At 46.1% G+C, this 21,466-nt stretch overlaps 1 protein-coding gene across 3 annotated transcripts in view; it reads left to right on the plus strand.

Moving 5' to 3' along the window:
• Positions 1-12,045, plus strand: part of LOC119966203 (cytoplasmic dynein 1 intermediate chain 1) — a 377,588-nt gene extending 365,543 nt beyond the window's left edge. For all 3 annotated transcript variants that reach the window (XM_038797532.1, XM_038797534.1, XM_038797533.1), the window contains exon 17: positions 11,428-12,045. In XM_038797532.1, the coding sequence (XP_038653460.1) occupies positions 11,428-11,547 (120 nt within the window). In that variant the 3' untranslated portion in view covers positions 11,548-12,045. The remainder of the gene's footprint in view (positions 1-11,427) is intronic.
• Positions 12,046-21,466: the final 9,421 nt, after the last annotated feature.

A 21,466-nucleotide genomic window follows, 5' to 3' on the forward strand; every position in this document is an offset into this window, starting at 1 on the left:
CATAGGGGGTTCCGACCTATACAGCCTACTGTAGAAATCCCTGAATGCCTTATTCAACCCTGCTGAATCTCCAACCAGGTTCCCATCTCCGTCATTACTTTCCCTATCTCCCTGGCTGCCTCCTTCATTCTAAGCTGCTGTGCAAGCATTCTGCTGGCCTTCTTTCCATACTCATTAAATCGCCCCCCTCGCCTTTCTCAGCTGCTTCACCGCCCTCCCTGTGGATAACAAGCCGAACTTCATCTGTAGCCTCCGCCGTTCCCTTAAAAGCCCTGCCTCTACGCATACCACCTATCGATCTCTAGTATCTCCTTAACGAGTAGGTCCGTCTGTGCCCTGTCCACCTTATTCCTATGGGCCCGTATCGAGATCAGCTCCCCTCTGACCACTGCCTTCAGTGCTTCCCAGACCATCGCTGCTGAAATTTCCCCTGTGTCGTTGACCTGCAGGTAGTTTTGAATACATTTCCTCAGCCGCTCACACACCCCTTCGTCGGCCAAAAGTCCCACATCTAACCTCCAGTGTGGGCGCTGGTTACTGTCTTTACTGACCTGCAGGTCAACACAGTGCGGTGCATGGTCTGAGATTGTGATCGCCGAGTACCCCGTGTCCACCACCCTTGCCAGTAAGGCCCTGCTCAGAATAAAGAAATCGATCCGGGAGTACACTTTATGATCGTGTGCGTAGAAGAGGAACTCCTTCACCCTCGGCTCCCCAAATTTCCATGGATCCCTCCCCCCCCCCCCCCACACATTCTGCTCCATGGACCCTTTTAGCTCCTAAGCCATTGCTGGCACCCTGCCCATTTTCGAGCTTGACCGGTCCAAGCCAGGGTCAATAACTGTGTTAAAGTCCCCTCCCATGACCGACCTGTGCAAGTTCAGGTCCGGTATCTTCCCCAGCATCCTCTTTATAAACTCCACATCATCCCAATTCGGCGCATACACATTTACTAATACCACCTGCACCCCCTCCAGTTTCCCACTGACCATAATGTACCGACCTCCCAATCTGAAACTATTCAACCCGCCTCAAACACTACCCGCTTATTGATCAGGATCGCGACCCCTCTATCTTTGAATCCAGTCCTGAGTGAAAGACCTGACTGACCCAGCCTTTCTTCAATCTAATCCGGTTAGTTTCTCTAAGGTGCGTCTCCTGCAACATTACCACGTCCGCCTTCAGTCCCCTAAGATGCGTGAACACAGGTGCCCTCTTGACCGGCCCATTTAGCCCTTGAACAATCCAGGTGATCAGCCTAGTTGGGGGGGGGGGGGGGGGGGGCGGCTCATTGCCAACCCCCCCCCCCCCCTCGCCAAACAGCCATCCCCTTTTTTGGGCCCGCCTCCAGCCCATGCTCCGCGCCTCCTCTCTGTCCCTTGGCCAAAGTCCCTCCCTCATCAGCAGAACATTCCCCCCCCCCCCCTCCCTGAGTAACAATACTCTATAACCCAACCCCTTTGATAAACCGAATATATGCACACCCCCCACTGCGCTTCCGTGAGCTAGCCCCCCCCCCCCCCCCCCACAGCTAGCTTGGTGGCCCCCATCCCTGGTGCCGGATAGTCTCCCACCTATTCCTTGTTCCACCCCCCCCCCCCCCCCCCGCCCATACAAAGATACTCCAACATTGCCCTATTATGCATTTTCTTTTCTTTTCATATACTTAATGATCTGTTTGAGCTGCTCGCAGAAAAATACGTGTACCTCTGTACACGTGACAATAAACAAATAAACAAATCCAATCCAATGCATTTTTTACCCTGAATTCAAAATGTTTTTTTGCATTAATAAGGTATGGCATTATTTTCAAAGCCAAGGTTAGGACTATCTTCTGACAACTCAGTGATTTTAACAGGGACACAAGCATAATAATACAAGAATAATGCAATAATACAAGCATAATGGTGTAATTAAATTGGATTCATCACATTGTAAAGATCATTTCTGAATAGCCTGGTTTAATTTTAATGCAGAATTTTCTACTAAACATAAAATAAATATGAAGACTTTTTAAACACCTTTCACTGCGAACTTATTCTTTATGCCCTGTGTATATTAAACTTTAATAATAAGATTTTGAATCATGTCTGTAATAAATGTTATTTCTGCAGATTATTGTTTCATGCATTGGTTAGATTTTACAAGAATATTGTCTCAGAAATATAAGCAGATGTCTTTAAGAATTGTTAGTTGGTGATACTGCTTTGTTTTATAAATATAATCAGATGTCTTTAAGAATTGTTAGTTGGTAATACTGCTGGGTTTCCTTCTCAAGATGTACAATAGCTTAAGACAAATGGTAACAAAAGTGGAATCTAATTATACCTTTGGATGTCCTGCCAGCTTGAGGGTCCTGATTTGCCAGTTGGTTGCCAAATGTTCTCATGCTGTTCCTAACTTTAATAAGCTAATTACCAGAGCGTCTGCAGGACTCGCTGTTTTGTGGTCTATTCCTTAACAGTTAAAGTATTAAATTGATTCTCACATGCAGGAAGGTATTCAGAGAGCCAGATAAATGCCCGCTAATATTCTGGGATTTAAAAATTGGATTGAGTTTAAATTATGCAAGTGAGTTCTTTGAAATCGGGAAGGACAAAGGTGCCAATAATCCATTAAATCTGTCGGCGAAGCGCTTCCATTTGGATGTTTGTCAATAAAATCATTTGCACAATGATTAAGCCTTGTCTCTACCAAAATATCAAAATTCCTTTTCAGTTAATGGCACATTTCTCAATAACACATTAAGTAGCATGTTTGTTTTATTCTTTGCAGAAAATTTAGAATTGGTACAGAATCTGTTAGAACAGTGTCTAAACAGCAAAAGCCCATCTTTGTGCTGAATGTTCTGAATACAATTACTGTCAAATGGTTTTAAAATAAATCAAAAGTCCCATAAAAATTATTTTTTAGCAATACTGTGTAAAGAACCAGATTCTTTTAAAAGTTTCCTCACTGTTAATTTTTGTCTACACATATATAGTAAGTTAACTGCCAGCCCAATACTTAAGCTGGGCACTCTTTGCAAATGATTTTTTTTTCATTCATGTTACATGGCTGCCACTGGCAAGTTCGTACCTTAACGCCCCTGGGAAAATTGCGTTGCATCACTGACTTGAACCGCTGAAGTCCATGTTGTGTAGGTACAGTGATGTTAGAGGGAGTTCCAGGATTTTAACCTGGTGAAAATGAAAGAATGACAGTATAGTTCTAAATCAGTTTGGTGTGTGACCAAACTGAGAGGGAATTTGCAGTTTGTGGTGTTCTCACGGGACTGCCCTCAAGTCCTCCAATTGGTCGAGGTTGAGTGTTCAGAAGGTGCTGACGAAGAATCCTTGGTGATTTGCCTCCGTGTATCCTGTTACTGCTGACACTATGCATCAGAGGTGGAGAGAGTGAATGTTTAAGATGATGGGTGGGCACCAACCAAGCAGACTGCTTTGTCTTGCGTGGTATTTAGCTTATGTGCTGTTGGAGGGTATTGCATCTAGGCAAATGGAGGGTATTCCATCACACATCTGACTTGTGCCAAGTAGATGGTGGACAGACCTTGGGAAGTCAGGAAGTGAGATGCTTGCTGCAAAATTCCCAACCTTTCTTCTGCAACCACAATATTTATATGGATGATAGTTAAGTTCTGGTCAGTGGTAACCCCCACAGGATGTTGATGGTGGGGATTCAGTAGTGATGATGCTGTTGACTGTCAATGGGGGGTGGCGAGATACTCTTGTCGGAGAAGGTTACAGTGCAGCACTGGGTTGTTCACATGTTACTTTCCACTTAGCAATCTGGAAACTGCAAATAATCAGCAAACATTTACATTTCTAACCTCATCATTGGAAGGTCATTGATGCAGCAGCCGAAAATGGTTGTGCCAGGGTTGGACCTCCACTCCAAAACATCCCTGTAGAGAGGATTAGCCTCCAACAACCACAATCATCTTCCTTGGGTAATAATAATATTGATAATAATCTTTATTATTGTCATAAGTAGGCTTGCATTAACACAGCAATGAAGTTACTGTGAAAATCCCCTAGTCATCACAGTCCGGCGCCTGTTCGGGTACACTGAGGGACAATTCAGAATTCACCTAACAGCACGACTTTTGGGAATTGTGGGAGAAACCCGGAGCACCCGGAGGAAACCCACGCAAACACGGGGAGAATGTGCAGATTCCGCACAGTGACCCAAGCCGCGAATCAAATCTGGGACCCTAGCGCTGTGAAGCAACAGTGCACAACTGTGTTACCGTGCCGCCCATATGGTATGACTTCAACCCATGGAGAGGCTTCTCCCTGATTCCCATTGACTCTGAATTTTATTCGGACTCTTTAATGCCACACTCAGTCAAAACCTGCCCTGATTTCAAAGATAATCACTCTTACCGTATAGTCTGAATTCAGCTGTGGAGTATGTTTGAACCAAGGCAGCAAGAGAAACATAGAAGATAGGAGCAGGAGGAGGCCATTTGGCCCATCGCGCCTGCTCCGCCATTCGTCATGATCATGGCTGATCGTCCAACTCAACAGCTTAATCCTGCTTTTTCCCCATAGCCCTTTATCCCATTCGCCTCGGGTGCCATATCTACCGCCTCTTGAATGTATTCAATGTCTTGGCCTCAACTACTTCCTGTGGCAATGAATTACACAGGTTCACTGCTCTTTGGGTGAAGAAATGCCTCCTCAAGAGGCCTGAAACAGAGTGGTCCTAACAGTACCAAAACTGCCTCTATGAACAGGCTGTTGTTGAAAAGGTGCTGCTTGATAACACTGTCAGCAATACCTTTCATCAGTTTGTTAATGATTGAGAGTAGTCTGATGGGATGGCAATTGACCAGATTGGATGATCTCTTCTCATTGGCAGAACATGCACAATCTTTCACTTTGCCAGGTAGCTGCCAGTATTGTAGCTGGAACAACTTGCCTAGGGATGTAGATACTACTGGAGCACAAATTTAGAATTTAGAACAATACAGCACAGAACAGGCCCTTCGGCCCTCGATGTTGTGCCGAGCAATGATCACCCCACTCAAGCCCACGTATCCACCCTATACCAGTAACTCTACAACCCCCGTTAACCTAATTTTTTTTTCAGACACTAAGGGCAATTTAGCCTGGCCAATCCACCTAACCCGCACATCTTTGGACTGTGGGAGGAAACCGGAGCACCCAGAGGAAACCCACGCACACACGGGTAGGACGTGCAGACTCCGCACAGTGACCCAGCCGGGAATTGAACCTGGGACCCTGGAGCTGTGAAGCATTTATGCTAACCACCATGCTACCGTGCGGCCCCAAATCTTCAGTATTGGAGCAGAAATTTTTTTTTAAATGTTTTTTATTGAGTTTTCATATTTTATATCCAACAAATTACAAATTATTGAAGAAAAAGAAACACGCAAAAATTAACATGTATATTTACCGGTAGGCATCTTCATAATAACAACTGTGGCCGCCCCCTTTAGCCGGCATACATATTTTACATTCCCCAATATGGCCGAGGCACATGTTTATAGGCAATTATTTACAGTTTGGTTTTGGGACTTAGCTAGCCATCAAACTCCCATAACGAACCCGTAGCCCTCCCCCGATTCCCGTCCATTTTCCCCTGATTCTTGGCCACCCGACTATTCTTCCTCTTGTACGTTGGCCACAAACAGGTCCCGGAACAATTGCATGAATGGCTCCCACGTTCTGTGGAAGCCGTCGTCTGACCCTCGGATGGCGAATTTGATTTTCTCCATTTGGAGAGATTCTGAGAGGTCGGACAGCCAGTCTGCAGCTCTGGGCGGTGCTGCTGACCGCCAGCCAAACAGGATTCTACGGCGGGTGATCAGGGAGGCAAAGGCAAGGGTGTCCGCCCTCCTCCCCAGGAATAGATCTGGCTGGTCTGAAACCCCGAAGACCGCCACTATCGGGCATGGCTCCACCCTCACCCCCACCACTTTGGACATAGCCTCGAAGAAGGCTGTCCAGTACTCCACCAGTCTGGGGCAAGACCAGAACATGTGGGCGTGGTTGGCCAGGCCTCTTTGGCACCGTTCACATCTGTCCTCCACCTCCGGGAAGAACCTACTCGTACGGTTTCTTGTTAAGTGGGCTCTATGTACTACTTTTAGTTGCGTCAGGCTGAGCCTTGCGCACGTGGAGGTGGAGTTGACCCTATGCAGTGCTTCGCTCCAGAGTCCCCACCCTATCTCGATCCCCAGGTCGTCCTCCCATTTCATTCTTGTTGCGTCCAGTACGGTGTCGTCCCTTTCTACCAGTCGGTCATACATGTCGCTACAGTTCCCTTTCTCTAGGATACTTGCGTCCAGTAGGTCTTCCAGTAGTGTCTATTGTGGCGGTTGTGGGTACGTCCTTGTCTCCTTTCGTAGGAAGTTTTTGAGCTGCAGGTACCGTAGCTCGTTCCCCCCGGCTAGCCAAAATTTCTCTGTCAGTTCGTCCAGTGTTGCGATCCTGTCGTCCGTGTATAGGTCCCTGACTGTCAGTGTCCCACCGTCCTGCCTCCACCTTTTGAAGGTGGCGTCAGTCAGTGCTGGTGTGAACCTATGGTTGTTGCAGATGGGAGCCTTGTCCGACATTTTGGTCAGGCCAAATTGCTGCCGCAGTTGGTTCCAGGATTGGAGGGTGGCTGTCACCACTGGGCTGGAGTGTTTTTTGGGTGGGGATGGGAGTGCTGCCGTGGCGAGGGCCCGGAGGGAGGTCCCCATGCAGGAGGCCTCCTCCGCACGCACCCACTCGGCTTCTGGCTCCTGGATCCATCCCCTTACTCGCTCGGCTGTTGCCGCCCAGTGGTAGAATTGTAGATTCGGGAGGGCTAGTCCCCCCCGGATTTTGTTTTTTGTAGGACCTTCTTTGGGATCCGAGCATTTCCATCTTTGGGAGTGTGTTCCATCTTTGCAGGTCCTTTTTTCTTCCTCCGTCAGGCTGGTGAGGTTCCATTTGTGGATCCCTTTCCAGTCATGGGCTATTTGGATCCCCAGGTAGCGGAATTTGTGTTGGGCTTGTTTGAACGGCAGCCCCTTTAGTGCTGCCCCCCCTCTCCCCCCCCCCCCCCCCCCCCCCCCCCCCCTCCATTGCGGGTATACTGGGAAGATCTCGCTTTTGCTCATGTTGAGTTTGTAGCCCGAGAAGGCTCCAAACTCTTTCAGGAGCGCGATGATTCTGTCCATGCTGCTTTGTGGGTCCGAGATGTAGAGGAGCAGATCATCTGCATAGAGTGAGACTCTGTGCTCTCTGCCTCCCCTTCGGATCCCCCTCCAATTTGTTGCTGCCCTGAGCGCGATTGCTAGTGGTTCGATTGCTAGTGCGAACAGCAGCGGGGACAGTGGGCATCCTTGTCTGGTGCCCTGTGCAGCTGGAAGTATTGGGAGTTGGTGTTGTTCATCCATACGCTCGCCATGGGAGCGTTGTATAGGAGCTTTACCCAAGCGGTGAACCCTGTTCCAAGCCCGAACCGCTCCAGTACCTCTATGAGGTATTTCCATTCGACTCCGTCGAAGGCCTTTTCTGCGTCCAGGGAGACGATCACCTCTTGTGTTCTCTCCCCGGAGGGGGTCATTATCACGTTCAGCAGGCGCCTGATGTTCGAGGTAAGCTGTCTACCTTTGACGAAGCCCGCCTGGTCCTCTGTGACCACCTCAGGTACACAGTCTTCTAGCCTTTTGGCTAGGATTTTGGCCAGCATTTTGGCGTCTGCGTTCAGCAGCGATATGGGTCTGTATGACCCACATTCCGTTGGGTCTTTGTCTTTCTTAGGTATCAGCGAGATTGAGGCCTGTGCTAACGTGGGTGGCAGTGTGCCCCTAACTAGCGAGTCTGTGAACATCTCCCGCAGGTGCGGGGCCAGCGCTGTCGCAAATGTTTTGTAGAAGTCCGCCAGGAATCCGTCCGGTCCCGGCATCTTCCCCGTCTGCATGGAACTAATGCTGTCCCTGATCTCTCCCAGTGCTAGTGGTGCTTCCAGGTCCCGTTTTCTGCCCTCTCCCATGACTGGTATGTCCAGTCCATCAAGGAACCGGTTCATCCCAGCCTTCCCCGTTGGGGGGCTCTGAGGTGTACATCTCTTGGTAGAAGGCCTTGAAGGTTTTGTTAATCCTCTCTGGTTCTGTTTGTATTGGAGCAGAAATACCATGAGGACTCATTGTCTTTGATATGGGCAGTAGCTTCAGCCTTTTCTTGGTATCATATGAAATGATTTGAATTGGCTGAAGATTGGCATCTTTGGTGATGGGGATCTGAGGAGGAGGTTGAGATGAATCGACCACTTAGCTCTTCTGGCTGAAGACGGTTCCAAGTGCTTTTCTCTTGCACTGACACACTAGGATCTGCCCTCGTTAGCAATGGGAAAGATGGTTGAGCTTCCTCATCCTGTTAGTTGTTTAATTCTTCACCAGTGTTCACAGCTAGATGTGGCAGAACTGCAGACAATCATTAGTTGTGAGATTGCTTTGGTCTGTCCATTGTTTTCAACATGCATATAGTCCTGTATTTATAAAGTCATAGAATAGTAGCACAAATAGTGATCATATTGAACCACTCTTGGTTATGGACATTGAAGTCCCCAGCCAGAATACATTCTGTGCCCTTGCCACCTTCATTGCTTCTTCCAGGTGATGTTCAACATGGAGGCACACAGTCGAGGGAGGGTGGTTGGTGGGTAATTAAGAGGCGGTTTCTTGAGTGCCAACCTGACACTTTCACATTTTGCTTGATGCCGTGCGACTTCATGAGGTCAGGAGTCACTGTTGAGTACACTGGGTGAAGCAATCTGCATTGACGACCAGCTTCACAAAATACAGCTGACCCAGAATGCCAAATTCTGTGTCCTCACGTCTACAAAGGTTAATGTATATCCATTTCATTACATCCTGGTCAGACCCATTGAGTGGAATTTAATTCAGGAATCGGGAGTCTCACCTGTCAGCTGGAGAGTCAGAGGGAGCCTCACCATCGTCTCCTTTGGACAGGCCTGCCATATTAAGTGTCAAGTAGGCACTTAAGTAACAAGCGATGGGGCATTCATGGGATCAAAGACCCTCGGGGCCAGGAGCTCTCCAATGCAGTCTGTGTCACCAGGAGCAATGCACCCACCAAAGGCCCCAATCTAGAAGAGACCATGTTGTGTTGTTATATGCAAACAGTACTGACCTATACATAGCAGAAAGCTTCAGTAATGTTCTGTATCAGGTTGGCTGGTGATGGCTAGGTGGCAGTAAGGTGTTGCAATTGGCCTCAAGATCACTGGAATAAGAAGGGCAACATTTTGACAGGATTTTTGCTATTGGACCACAATACAGAGATTCTGCAGGGAAATATTTGCATGCGGTTTCTCAGTGAGAATGGCACCTGGAGAGAAGAATTGGGGAAATATACGTATGGCTGGGGGAGAAGGGAGGCGAGCGGGTGGTGAAGATCAAGGAGGAAGGGGAGTTGGGAGGGGAGATCAATGGGGGAGTATGGAATAAGGCACTGTGTAGGGTAAACGGGACCTCCTCCTGTGCAAGGTTGAGTCTAATTACAGTTTAAGGTGGTGCATAGGGTATATATGACTCAGTTGAGAATGAGTGGGTTCTTTCAGGGTGTAACAGATGAATGAGAGAGGTGTGGGCCTGCAAATCACGCGCACATGTTTTGGGGTTGCAAAAAGTGCGAAGGTTCTGGGCGGGAGTGCTTGCTGTCTTAGCCGGGTTAATGGAAGAGGAGGTGGACCCGGACCCTTTGGTGGCGATATTTGGGGTTTCAGAGAACCCAGAGCTGATGAAGAGGAGGAAGGCCGATATTGTGGCCTTCATCTCTGATTGCATGGCGGCGCATTTTGCTGGAGTGGCGGTCGGGGATTGGTTGGGTGACCTGTGGTTGGAGAAGATGCGGTTGGAGAAGATAAAGTATGATTTAAGGGGCTCTACAGAGGGTTTTGAGAAAAAGTGGGATGTTTGTGACCGTGTTTGAGCAACTGTTTGTCACAGGGAGTGAAAAAAGGGAAACATTTTGAACAGACTGTATAATTGATTGCTGGGAAGTATGTTTCCCGGGGTGTTTATTTGCTATAACCTGTTTTGAAACATGTTTGTAAAATACATTTAAAACAGAGGATGGCATCTGGTTTGGCTGTAATATTCACTATAAAGGCTCATACGTGGTAGCACAGTGGTTAGCACTGTTGCTTCACAGCTCCAGGGTCCCAGGTTCGACTCCCGGCTTGGGCCACTATCTGTGTGGAGTCTGCATGTTCTCCCCGTGTCTACGGTTTCCTCCCACAAGTCCCGAAAGACCTGCTGTTAGATAGAGTGAGAATTCAGAATGTTCAAATTATGTACCCGAACAGGTGCCGGAATGTGGCGACTAGGGGATTTTCACAGTAACTTCATTGCAGTGTTAATGTAAGCCTACTTGTGACAATAAAGATTATTATTATTATAATACACAAACAGTAGTTTGCTCAGTGCTCTACCTTTAAAAGCAGTTTTAACTGGGTTTGCTTTTTATATTATTGCATATATACCAGTGTGTGTATCTAACACATTTTTTAATTTTTGCCGAAGAACAATATATGAATTCTGATGAGAATGCTATTAAGGCAATATGGTGGAAGTACCTTCTGTTTACAATAGTTCTCCATTTGCTATCATGTTTGACTGAGCTGTTGAATATCATGAACAGGAGTTAGTGCCTCAAATTCCACTGCAGCATAAACTTGATAATGAATCACACAACTTTTTTTTGCAAGAGAAGGTTTTTTTTGTTGCTCACTGCTTCCCAGTGATAGAAAATTTAGCCCTATTTACCACAACAGTCTATATTGTACCAGTGTTGCTTTCATTTTCCGCACTAACCACCCTTGTGGTGTCTATTTGAATTGGATTGCCAATTTGTGCCAAATTATAAATAGATTTGTGCTGCAAGCCCACATCCATTTGAAATGGGTTGAGACTGGCCAAGCCAGTGCCACGTGACATTTACAGCAAGCTGAAAGAAGACTCTTATGGTTTTAGCTAAATTCTTGAGATGAAACAACATGTTAAATCTAACTATTAAAACAATACAAAATGCTTTTGATATGCTCGACAGGAACGCCCAATGATATGTTACACAGTTAATGGCTCTTGTAATGGTTAAATGATATTTACTGCAGGCTGGTGATTTAAAACTTTGATATCCTGTTATATTACCAAATAAATATTTGAGCCTTTACCCCGTTAGTTTATTCTGTCCATATTTCCATAGTGAATCCTAATATATGCAACATGTGAATGAAAGTAAACTTGACCAATAATTTTTTTTTAAAATGTAAAATGAAATGTATGAATACAGTCACCGTACAAATGTAACGAGATGAGTTATCTTTTTGAAAGCTTCAGGATTGAGAGTTAGGAACTATTTTTGTTGAACAGATGATGTAATTCCACTTCCTTCTCATTCACAGCAATTGGCAATCCCTCACAGTGATGAATGGGCTCGTTTTGCTAGGACCCTGGTGGAGATCCGGGCTAACCGGGCAGATGCTGAGGAGGAAAATGTTGTTGAATTGGCTGTACAGCTGTAAAACAATATCTGTACCCATCTTGCCAACCCAATGATACTAAACTAAGATATGCCAGTGTAAAGTGCCATTTATGATGAAAAGCTGCTAATATTAGTTTTACTGTTTCACACTTCTAGTATGTTGAACAATATGTAAAGTGTGTTTAAAAGGAACATAGCATTATGAAAATTACTGCTCAATTCTGTGTTAAATGAGTGTCATAAATACTGAAATTGCATAATGCATTCATTGATGCCTTTTAACTAGTTAGTTGTATTTATTGACTAGAAGCCAATGTTCAAGCTTGTAATTCATATGCATGTATGGCATAGATCTATTAAACCCATTTGACGCCAGATATGATGATGTGCAGATGTCGTGAGCTACACTGTGCAAGACTGAGCCAAGAATTTCAAATGTGGCGTTTTCACACTGGTAATGCACATTATGAATGGTTGTACTGTATGAGCATTGCTGTTCCATATTTATTAAACTATTGCATGAAAATACTAGGAAAAATTTAAAATAAACAATCCTAGAACAAGTCTGTCTCCTTTATTGTCTTTGTACATTTCTGCCTTCTTCATTTAAGTCCAGCATTGGAGACCTCATTTGAATAAATTCATATTTTCTCAAAGAATCGTGTTCTTATGTGGTTTGGTAGCAATTCCCATTGAAGTGGGAGTTTTATTATCCCCAAAACACTAAAAACAATTCAATTTTCCTGTTATCATCTGCATACCAGTCCGCAGTTTGAGCATTCATATTTACCAGCATGTGGCACGTAAATCTGCTTTAAAAAGTTCAATTTTAGCCCATCTCACAGAAACTGTTTCCTGTTCAAATTAAACTTGATTTTATGTGGCTGATGCAAGATCAGATTCAATTCTATAGATGCATATTTTTTCTTACAGACAAAACTTGCTTTATACATTTTTTAAAAATTCTACAGCACTTTGATTGCTATTCTTCAACACTGGTGAGACCACATCTGGAATATGCATACAGTGTTCGTCTCTTTATTTAAGAAAGGATATAAATGAATTAGAAGCAGTTCAGAGAAGGTTAACTTGACTGATACCTGCAGTGCGGTTTATCGTATGAGGAAAGGTTGTACAGTTTGAGCCAGTATCCGTTGGATTTTAGTATAATGACAGATTACCTTTTTGAGTGATATTTCTAAACCTAGATGGCAGGGCAGATGATGTGTTGCAGCTGTATCATAGGGGAGCTGGTGTGCCATTCAGGGCAACCACATCAGCAGGAAGTGCCTTTAGTTCAAGGAGCTTCAGCTCAACGTTAACAAGCTGGAGTTAAACTCTGCAATGCATCAGGGTGGGGAAGAGTTACCTTTTTTAATATATTATTTCATGAGATATGGCTGGCACTCGCTAAGCCAGCATTTTTTGCCCATCTCTAATCATTCTGGACCCACTGTTCCAGGTTAGATACTTCAGATTTTGTCTGTCATCAGGGACAGCAGGATGTGATTGGGAGTAAGTCCGTGCCATGGGAGTGTCCTTTGGTTTTTGTCTTATCACATGGTTTCAGTGATATCATTTTGTGGGTGGATCTGAGCTGTGGCTGTGTGACGTTTTTTGTTTCACTTTCACATTTGGCTGCTGTGGACTAATTTTAAATATCTGTTCCAGTAAAAAAAAACATTGATTATAGCCATCCTGCTGTTTTGGTAACAAGATATAGTTTGTTTTCCGGAAGTGCTTAAACCTGCTGGTGAGACGGGGTCAGAATCTCAGGAAAAGCCAGTCTTATTCAAGTGAGAATGCAGAGTGCTGGGCCACGCCCGTGAAAAGGGGTTTTGGGGATTTTGTTTTTCAATTGGAACAATTAAGTGTTAATTAAGTGGTTCATTAAGTGTTATGCAGAGATTACTGTAGCTGTGGGGTGTCTTTATATTTGCAATTGATAAAAAGTCTAGCTGTGTGTTTAGATAAATGTTAACTAAGTTCTTAGAATAAAGCTTATTTTGATTAGTGTCTAGGAAGACTATTGAATCACACCTGAAGGGAAGGCTCTTGAGCTCATCCTAGCCAAATTCAACAAAATGCTATAGATCAGGTGAACTTCATAATACACTTTGGAGTTTTTAAACCCTGGCCCATAACAGTCAGGTATGTTCCAGAAGACAGCACTCGAGGAACTTCAGCCTTTTCACTTGTCCAACATGTTTGAGGATGAGAAAACTGATCACACCATCATAGTATAGTGGGCCATTCAATAGAGTAAAAAAGACTAGGGGGCATCCAGATATGGGGTTCTCTAATGGGGGATCGTGTTAATTAGTGGATCTCTGGTGGGCCAGGGAGGGGGTTCTCGTCACCCCCATACTGCGGGGGGGGGGGGGGGGGGGTGACCCAGAACAACCCAGGGGGCAGGGGAATGTCCCGAAAGACGTGCTTGTTAGGTGATTTGAACATTCTGAATTCTCCCTCTGTGTGCCCGAACAGGCGCCGTAGGGTGGTGACTAAGGTATTTTCACAGTAACTTCTTTACAGTGTCAATGTGAGTCTACTTGTGACACTAATAAACATTATTATTAATAGTGTTGCAAGGGGCCAACTGCCAGCCCTCGTTATCAGGCTCAAAATTGCAGCCATATAGTGGGATTCCCTGGGGAAATCCACGCAATCCTCATCATGCAGAAATTTGCATGGCTGAGGATGAGGAGTCACCTTCCTGATTTGCGCTCCCAGCGTGAGCCAAATCAGGTACGATTCAGCTCCGGTGGGAGAACATAATCTCTCCCAAACTGAGAAACCCGACCCTGAACTATGCTGGGACTAGTGTCCTCACGAGGGGAAATTTGAAGATTTAAGGAGAAAGAATGAGGGAATAGCGCAGGATTGCCACACAAATAATGGCAACAGGAATGAACAACCATAAAATAAGATCAGAGTAGAGAGAAATATGACAGGATTAACAGCTGTTTATCTGAATGCATGTGGTATAGCACAAATAGAAATAAATCAGAAATAAATGCTGTAGCCATTATGGAGACATAGCTACAAGGTGACTAAAAGTGGGATCTGAATATTCAAGGGAATTTGACACTTTGGAATAAGAGTATCAGGAAGCAGAGGTAGTTTTAAGTGTATTTGTATTGCTGGATGTTAGAAATAAGGTGTAGATTTACATGGTAAAGAGTACAACTCTAGTTGGACAAAGGGCTTTGCTTGTATGGGGGTTTTGGTTTCAGTTAACTCTCTTGTACAGAGAAAGAGTTTGTGATGGAAGAAAGAATGAGCAGCAACCGGGGCCACATTTAAGAAATAAACCCTTTCTATGTTTAACTGAACTCAAATGGCAGTTGGAGCCAGGAAGCTAGAGATTGAACAGCCCCACTGAAAGCAGAAAAGCCTTATAATGGAGTAATGCACAATAATCCAAGTTCCAGAGAGTAAAACACAGCTAGTTCTAGAAATTAGAGAATGAAGAGAAGTTTCTAGGAAGATTGAAGTAAAGAGGAACTGTAATTGGAACGGGGTACTGTTCATTGAAATTAAAGTCAGACCCGAGACCAGCAAAACTGATCAGGTTGGCTGGAGAAAAGCTGTAAGAGGACTGAATACTTGACAGTTTGTGTGGAAGTTTGGATGCATGTGGCAATTGAAGACAAAGGAATACTGAAAGGTGTTGAAAAACCTGGAGGTGGATCCTTGTGAAAACTGAGGGAAAGCACTGCGGGAAGAAGATTTGTCTTTTGGACAGAGAAGTTTCTAAATACTCGTGTGACAATCATCTGGGGGGACTTTGAGGAAAAATCTACAGAAGACCGATTGAGGGGGCATGCCACTGGATTTCAGAGTTGGGTGTTGTCTGACCACAGGTAGCCTGTTAGGTTACAGGGACTTTAATTTATTGAGAACATTATAGGGACTGGTATAGCTCAGTGGGCTAGACAGCTGGTTTATGATGCAGTACAAGACCAGCAGCATGGGTTCAATTCCTGTACCAGCTGAGAATTCGGAATTCTCCCTCCGTGAACCTGAACAGATGCCGGAATGTGGCGACTAGGGGCTTTTCACAGTAACTTCATTGCAGTGATAATGTATAATAATCCGTATATATTTGTGAAGAGCTGTGGGAGTGAAGAGGTATTCTGGTCAAACGTTTCCTGTTTAATAAATGCTTTTTCTTATTGTTCAAAACTCATGGCAGTCTTATGACTCTCCTGTTTTTTTAAACGAAAAAGTAAAACTTGAGTTTCAGTCTGGGACCTTCCCATTCAGTGTTAACACCAATTGAGATTGTAATAACAGAAAGAAAAAGCTCTGTAATGAATAACAAGGCAGGAGTGAGAAATGATCTTGGTTCAGAAGATAAAGATGTAGAATCAGTTAGTGAAGTTAGAAATTAGCAAAGGAGGTCACTGGTGGGTGTAGATTATAAGCCTCCAAACAGTAGCCACAGTGCAGGATAGATTATAAATCAATAAATAATATTGGTTTGTAAGAAAGGGATTGTTATAATAATGGGCAATTCAATCATACATATTGGATAAATAATATTTGTCAAAGGTAGCTTGGGAGTCAAGTTCATGGAATGTAAATGGAACAATTTCTCGAACAAGATGCTCTGTAACCAACCAGGCAGCAGGCTACTTTATGTAATATGATATGTAATGAGACTGATTATTTGATGACCTCATAGCAAAGGATCCTCAGTGATCATAAAATTATAGAATTTCATATTCAGTTTGCGGGTGAGAAATGTGGGTTTAAATGAAATGAAAATCACTTACTGTCATGAGTAGGCTTCAATGAAGTTACTGTGAAAAGCCCCTAGTCACCACATTCCGGCGCCTGTTCAGGGAGGCTGGTATGGGAATCGAACCGTGCTGCTGGCCTGCTTGGTCTGCTTTAAAAGCTAGCGATTTAGCCCAGTGAGCTAAACTAGCCCCTAGAATTTAGAGCCTTAAACTTAAATGAAGGCAATTACAAGAGTCTGAAGACAGAGTAGGCTAAAGTGAATTGGGAAAATAGATTAGAAGGCATAATGAGAGAGAAGCGGTGGCAGACATTTAAGAAGATACTTTAGAACAAAGATTTTTTAATTGAGAAAAACCCCGAGAAGAATGGAGCATCTGTGGCTAACTAGTGAAATTAAAGATAATATCAAACTGAAAGAAAATATTTATAACATTGTGATGATTAGTGGTAGACCAGAAGATTGGCAAAAATATCGAAATCAATAAAGGCAGCTAAATGAAATAAGAAATGACGAGTATTTGAGGAAACAAGAAAGAAATATAAAAACAGACTTTGGAGGATAATACTGAAGAATTATTAATGGAAAACAAGGAAATGACGGAGAATTTAAACTTTTTTATTTGCACAGTGGAAGCATCCTAAGAATAGAAAAAAAACGAGGCAAAAGGGAAGAAAGAATTTCAAAAAGGTATGAAGAAAACTAATGGGACTAAAGGCTGACAAGTCCCCTGGGCCAGACGACCTGCATCCCCATGTCTTCAAATAAGTGGATGGAGAGATATTGGATTCATTTCTGGAATCTTCTAAAATTCACTAGATTGTAGAAAGATCCCAGGGAATTGGAAAAATGCAAATATAGCACTTTTATTCAAAAAAGGAGGGATTCAGAAAGCAGGAAATTATAGGCCAATTAGCCTAACATCGGTGAATGGGAAAATGCTAGAATCCAATTTTAAGAAACTAATAGATGGTTATTTAGAAAATCATAATACAATCAGGAGAGTTCAAAAGGTTTTGTGAAAGAATAATCGTGTTTAACTGATTATTTCACACCCTTGGTGCCACAGCATGGTGGCTAAAGGAAACCAGTGGTGTATTTTTTTGGTATCTTATTTGAATTTCCGTAAGGCATCAGAGAAGGTGCCATGTAAAAGGTTACTCAACAAGATGAGAGTTATGGGGTGGGATTCTCTGTTTCTGAGACTAAGTCTGACGCCGACGCAGAATTCATGGACATTCACGACAGCAAAACTGGTGCAGCACCTGGACCGATTCCACTCCTGTTCAGGGGCTAGCACCGGCGCCACATGGAACACGATAGATTCACCAGTTGACAAGCTGCACAGCATACACACACTTCACTCTCCACACACTCCATCCCTGCCAACAAGATGGCAGTGAGGAGAGAAGCCCCTTATTTGACGATGCTGAACTGAAGACCCTCTTCGTTGAGGAGAGGATGACGACCCTGGCCCGGGAAAGAGGCTGCAAGCCGCCGCCGTGTCAGGGTGTAGGTGGTAGAGACCGTGAGTGCCGTGGGAAACATCGGCAAGCAATGCTGAAAAAAAATGCATAACCTCCTCAGTGTGGCCAGGGTGAATAGGCAGGACTCTGCCCCTGGCACTAACCCCTGTCCTACATACCCGTAACCCTAACCCCCCCACCCAGAGGGTGGGCAAACCCCCACTCTGCACCACATGCCGGCACCCAAACCGGCTGCCATGGCTGGGTGCCCTAGCCACTGCCACCAATAACCACTCCCTGGGCTGCATGCATCAAACTGTCTCGCACAATATCGTTGCCTGTTGCAATATCGTCGTCTGTCGTGTCCCCACCCCCGCCCTCCAGGAGAAGGCCATGCACAACTGCTGGGACTGCCGGGCCTGCGGCCCCTAACCATGGCAGAGTAGAGGGTCCTGGATGTGGTTAGCAGCCCGGATGAAAGGCAGGTCGCTGAGGGGGTGTTCGGCCACAGGTGAGGAAGTGAGACCCCGTTTAGTTGTGGTTCCCCACGGAATGTGTGTCAGCCCCTCACCCCACCCTCCCCCCCCCCCCCTCACCCCCCCCCCTCACCCCCACCTTCACCCCCACCCCCCCAGGTCCCAGGTTCGATTCCCGGCTGGGTCACTGTCTGCACGTCCTCCCCGTGTGTGCGTGGGTTTCCTCCGGGTGTTCCGGGTTCCTCCCACAGTCCAAAGATGTGCGGGTTAGGTGGATTGGCCATGCTAAATTGCCCGTAGTGTCCTAAAAAGTAAGGTTAAGGGGGTGTTGTTGGGTTCCGGGTAAAGGGTGGATACGTGGGTTTGAGTAGGGTGATCATTGCTCGGCACAACATCGAGGGCCGAAGGGCCTGTTCTGTGCTGTACTGTTCTATGTCACCCACCCTACCCCCATCCCCGCACCCTGGCCCTGTCGGTGGCCGGCACTGTGGGGGCCTCTGGCACTGGCGCCAGTCCCTGATGCCAGGCAAACCATCGGCTTGCACTGCCCTCGCCAGGGGTATGCTTTTCAGCCCCTATAGGGGCTACTGGATATGCTGGGGAGTGTGGCGGAGGGTGGGGGCACTCATACGGCTGACTCTGCAGAACCAAGGGCCAAGGTGAGCGGTCAGTGGGGTGTGTAGCAAGATGACTGCGGTAACGGTGGTCTGTGCCTGGGCACTGCCCCTGTCCCATGGGGGGGTCACCCCGTCCACTCGACCTGTTTACCCCCCCCGTACTCCCTCAACCCGGCTCTGGCAATGACCCCCCACCCCAGCCAATGTGCAGCCCGGCAGCCCACCGTCATTCCTCTCCGCATCCTACCTCCTCTCCTTCTCCCTCATTAGCCATGACACCTGTTTCATGATTTTTGAAAGCACAAGTGAACTGCACTGTTGGGAACGCAGTCCATCAAAAGAGGAGAATCGCAGAGGCCCCGGAGAATACTAATGATATGCAAACTGTGTTTACTGTTCGTGCATTCCGGTACGCATTTGACGGCACTGTTGAGGTGACGGAAAATGGTATCAAATCGGCGCCAGCCGCGAATTTGACTTCGGAACCTATTCTTCGCCCAATCGCGTGTCGTATTTCGGCGTGGCCAATGGAGAATCCCGCCCATGGTGTCAGGAGTGACATATTAGCATGACAGAGTGACTGGCTAACCAACAGCAAACACAGATTTGGTATAATTGGATCATTTACAGCCTTCCAAATTGTGACTAGTGGAGCACCACAGGGATCAATGCTGGAAGATGTGGCATATAAATGTGGAAAAATGTGAGGTCCACTTTGACGGAAAAAATAGAAAAACAGGAAATTTTTAAATGGATAAATTGCAGAATGCTACAGTACAGAGTGATCCTGATGTCCTTGTGCATGAATCATTTAAAAAATCACAAAGTGTTAGCATGCAGGTACAGCTAGTAGGTTGGGAGCTAATAGAATGTTGGCTTTTATTGCAAAGGGTATGGAGTATTAAAGTTGGGACGTCTGTACAACTGTAAAAGGCACTGGTGAATACATGGAGGACTATGTACAATTTTGATTTCCTTATTTAAGGAAGGATATACTTGAGTTGGAAGCAGTTCAGAGAAGGTTCACTCGGCTAATGCCTGGGATGAAGTGGTTGCCTTATGAGCAAATATGAAGCAGGTTGGATCTTATACTCATTGGAGTTTAGAAGAATGAGAGGTGATTTATTGAAAGATAAAAGACTCTGAGAAGGCTTGACAGGGCACCCCCACCATCTGGCCTGGGCTTGCAAAATCCTACCAACTGTCCTAGCTTGAGACAATTCACACCTCTTTAACCTGGGATTACCCCTCTCTCTGGATCTGTAAAGACTTAATTACTTGCAAATGCTCGCATTCTAAGTATCGTCTTGCATTTTTGACTTTGTCTATATATATATATATATATATATATATGTTTCTGGAACCTACCTCTTCATTCACCTGAGGAAGGAGCAGTGCTCCGAACGCTAGTGAATTGAAACATGTTGGACTTTAACCTGGTGTTGTAAGACCTCTTACTGTGCAAACCTAGAACTGACAGCATAGTTTAAAATAAGGGTGTTCTCATTTAGGACTTAAATGAGAAGACGTTTCTTCTCTGAGAGGGTCATTAGTCTGTTTCCCAGTAAGCAGAGGAGGCTGGGCCATATTAAATGTGATAAGATTTTTGATCGATGCGGCAGTTAAGGGTTACGAGGGAGGGTAAGAGAAGTGGAGATAAAGGGCGGAATTGTCCAGCCCCCCGCAGGGTCGGGGAATCGCCCGGGGCCGGCGTAAATCCTGCCCCCGCCGTGGCTGGAATTTTCTGCCACCCGGGAATCGGCGGGAGCGGGAATCACACCCCGCGGCAATTCTCTGGCCCACGATGGGCCGAAGTACCGCCGCTGACAGGCCTCTCCCGCCGACGTGGTTTAAACCACCTCTGTGCCGGCGGGATAGGCGGCGCGAGCGGGCCCCCGGGGGGTACGGGGCGATCGGACCCCAGGGGTGACACACGGTGGCCTAGCCCGCGATCGGGGCCCACCGATTGGCGGGAGGGCCAGTGCCGTGGGGGCACTCTTTTTCTTCCGCCGCCGCCACGGCCTCCACCATGGCGGAGGCGGAAGAGACCCCCTCTACCACGCATGCGCCGGTGGTGACATTAGCGGCCGCTGACGCTCCAGCGCATGCGCGGACCAGCGAAGGCCTTTCGGCCAGCCCCGATACCGGGCGATGTAGCGCCAAAGGCCGTTGGCGCCAGTTTGGGTACCATCGGCGGAGCGGGAGCCACTCCGGCGCGGGCCTAGCCCCTAAAGGTGCGGAGAATTCCGCACCTATGGGGAGGCCCGACGCCGGAGTGGTTGGCGCCACACCACTACGCCGGGACCCCCCAGCCCGCTGGGTAGGGGAGAATTTCGCCCAAGGTCACAATTAGATCAGCCAATATCTCTTTGAATAGTAGAGCAGGCTTGATGGCCCTAATGGACTACTGGTACTCTTATTTCTTACGATCTTTTGAAGCAGCAGGAGCAAGACAGCAAATCAGAGAGATGGCTTCCAGGTTTTCATAGCATTTACATTGCAGAAGGAGGCCATTGGACAATCGAGTCTGTACTGGCCCTTGGAAAGAGCACCCTACCCAAGCCCACACCTCCACCCTATCCCCACACCTCTGCCCTATCCCCGCCTGTCCTTTTTTGTACACAAGGGGCAATTTAGCATAACCAATCCACCT

This window comes from Scyliorhinus canicula, chromosome 5, assembly GCF_902713615.1.
Source record: "Scyliorhinus canicula chromosome 5, sScyCan1.1, whole genome shotgun sequence".
Taxonomy (NCBI): Eukaryota; Metazoa; Chordata; class Chondrichthyes; order Carcharhiniformes; family Scyliorhinidae; genus Scyliorhinus; species Scyliorhinus canicula.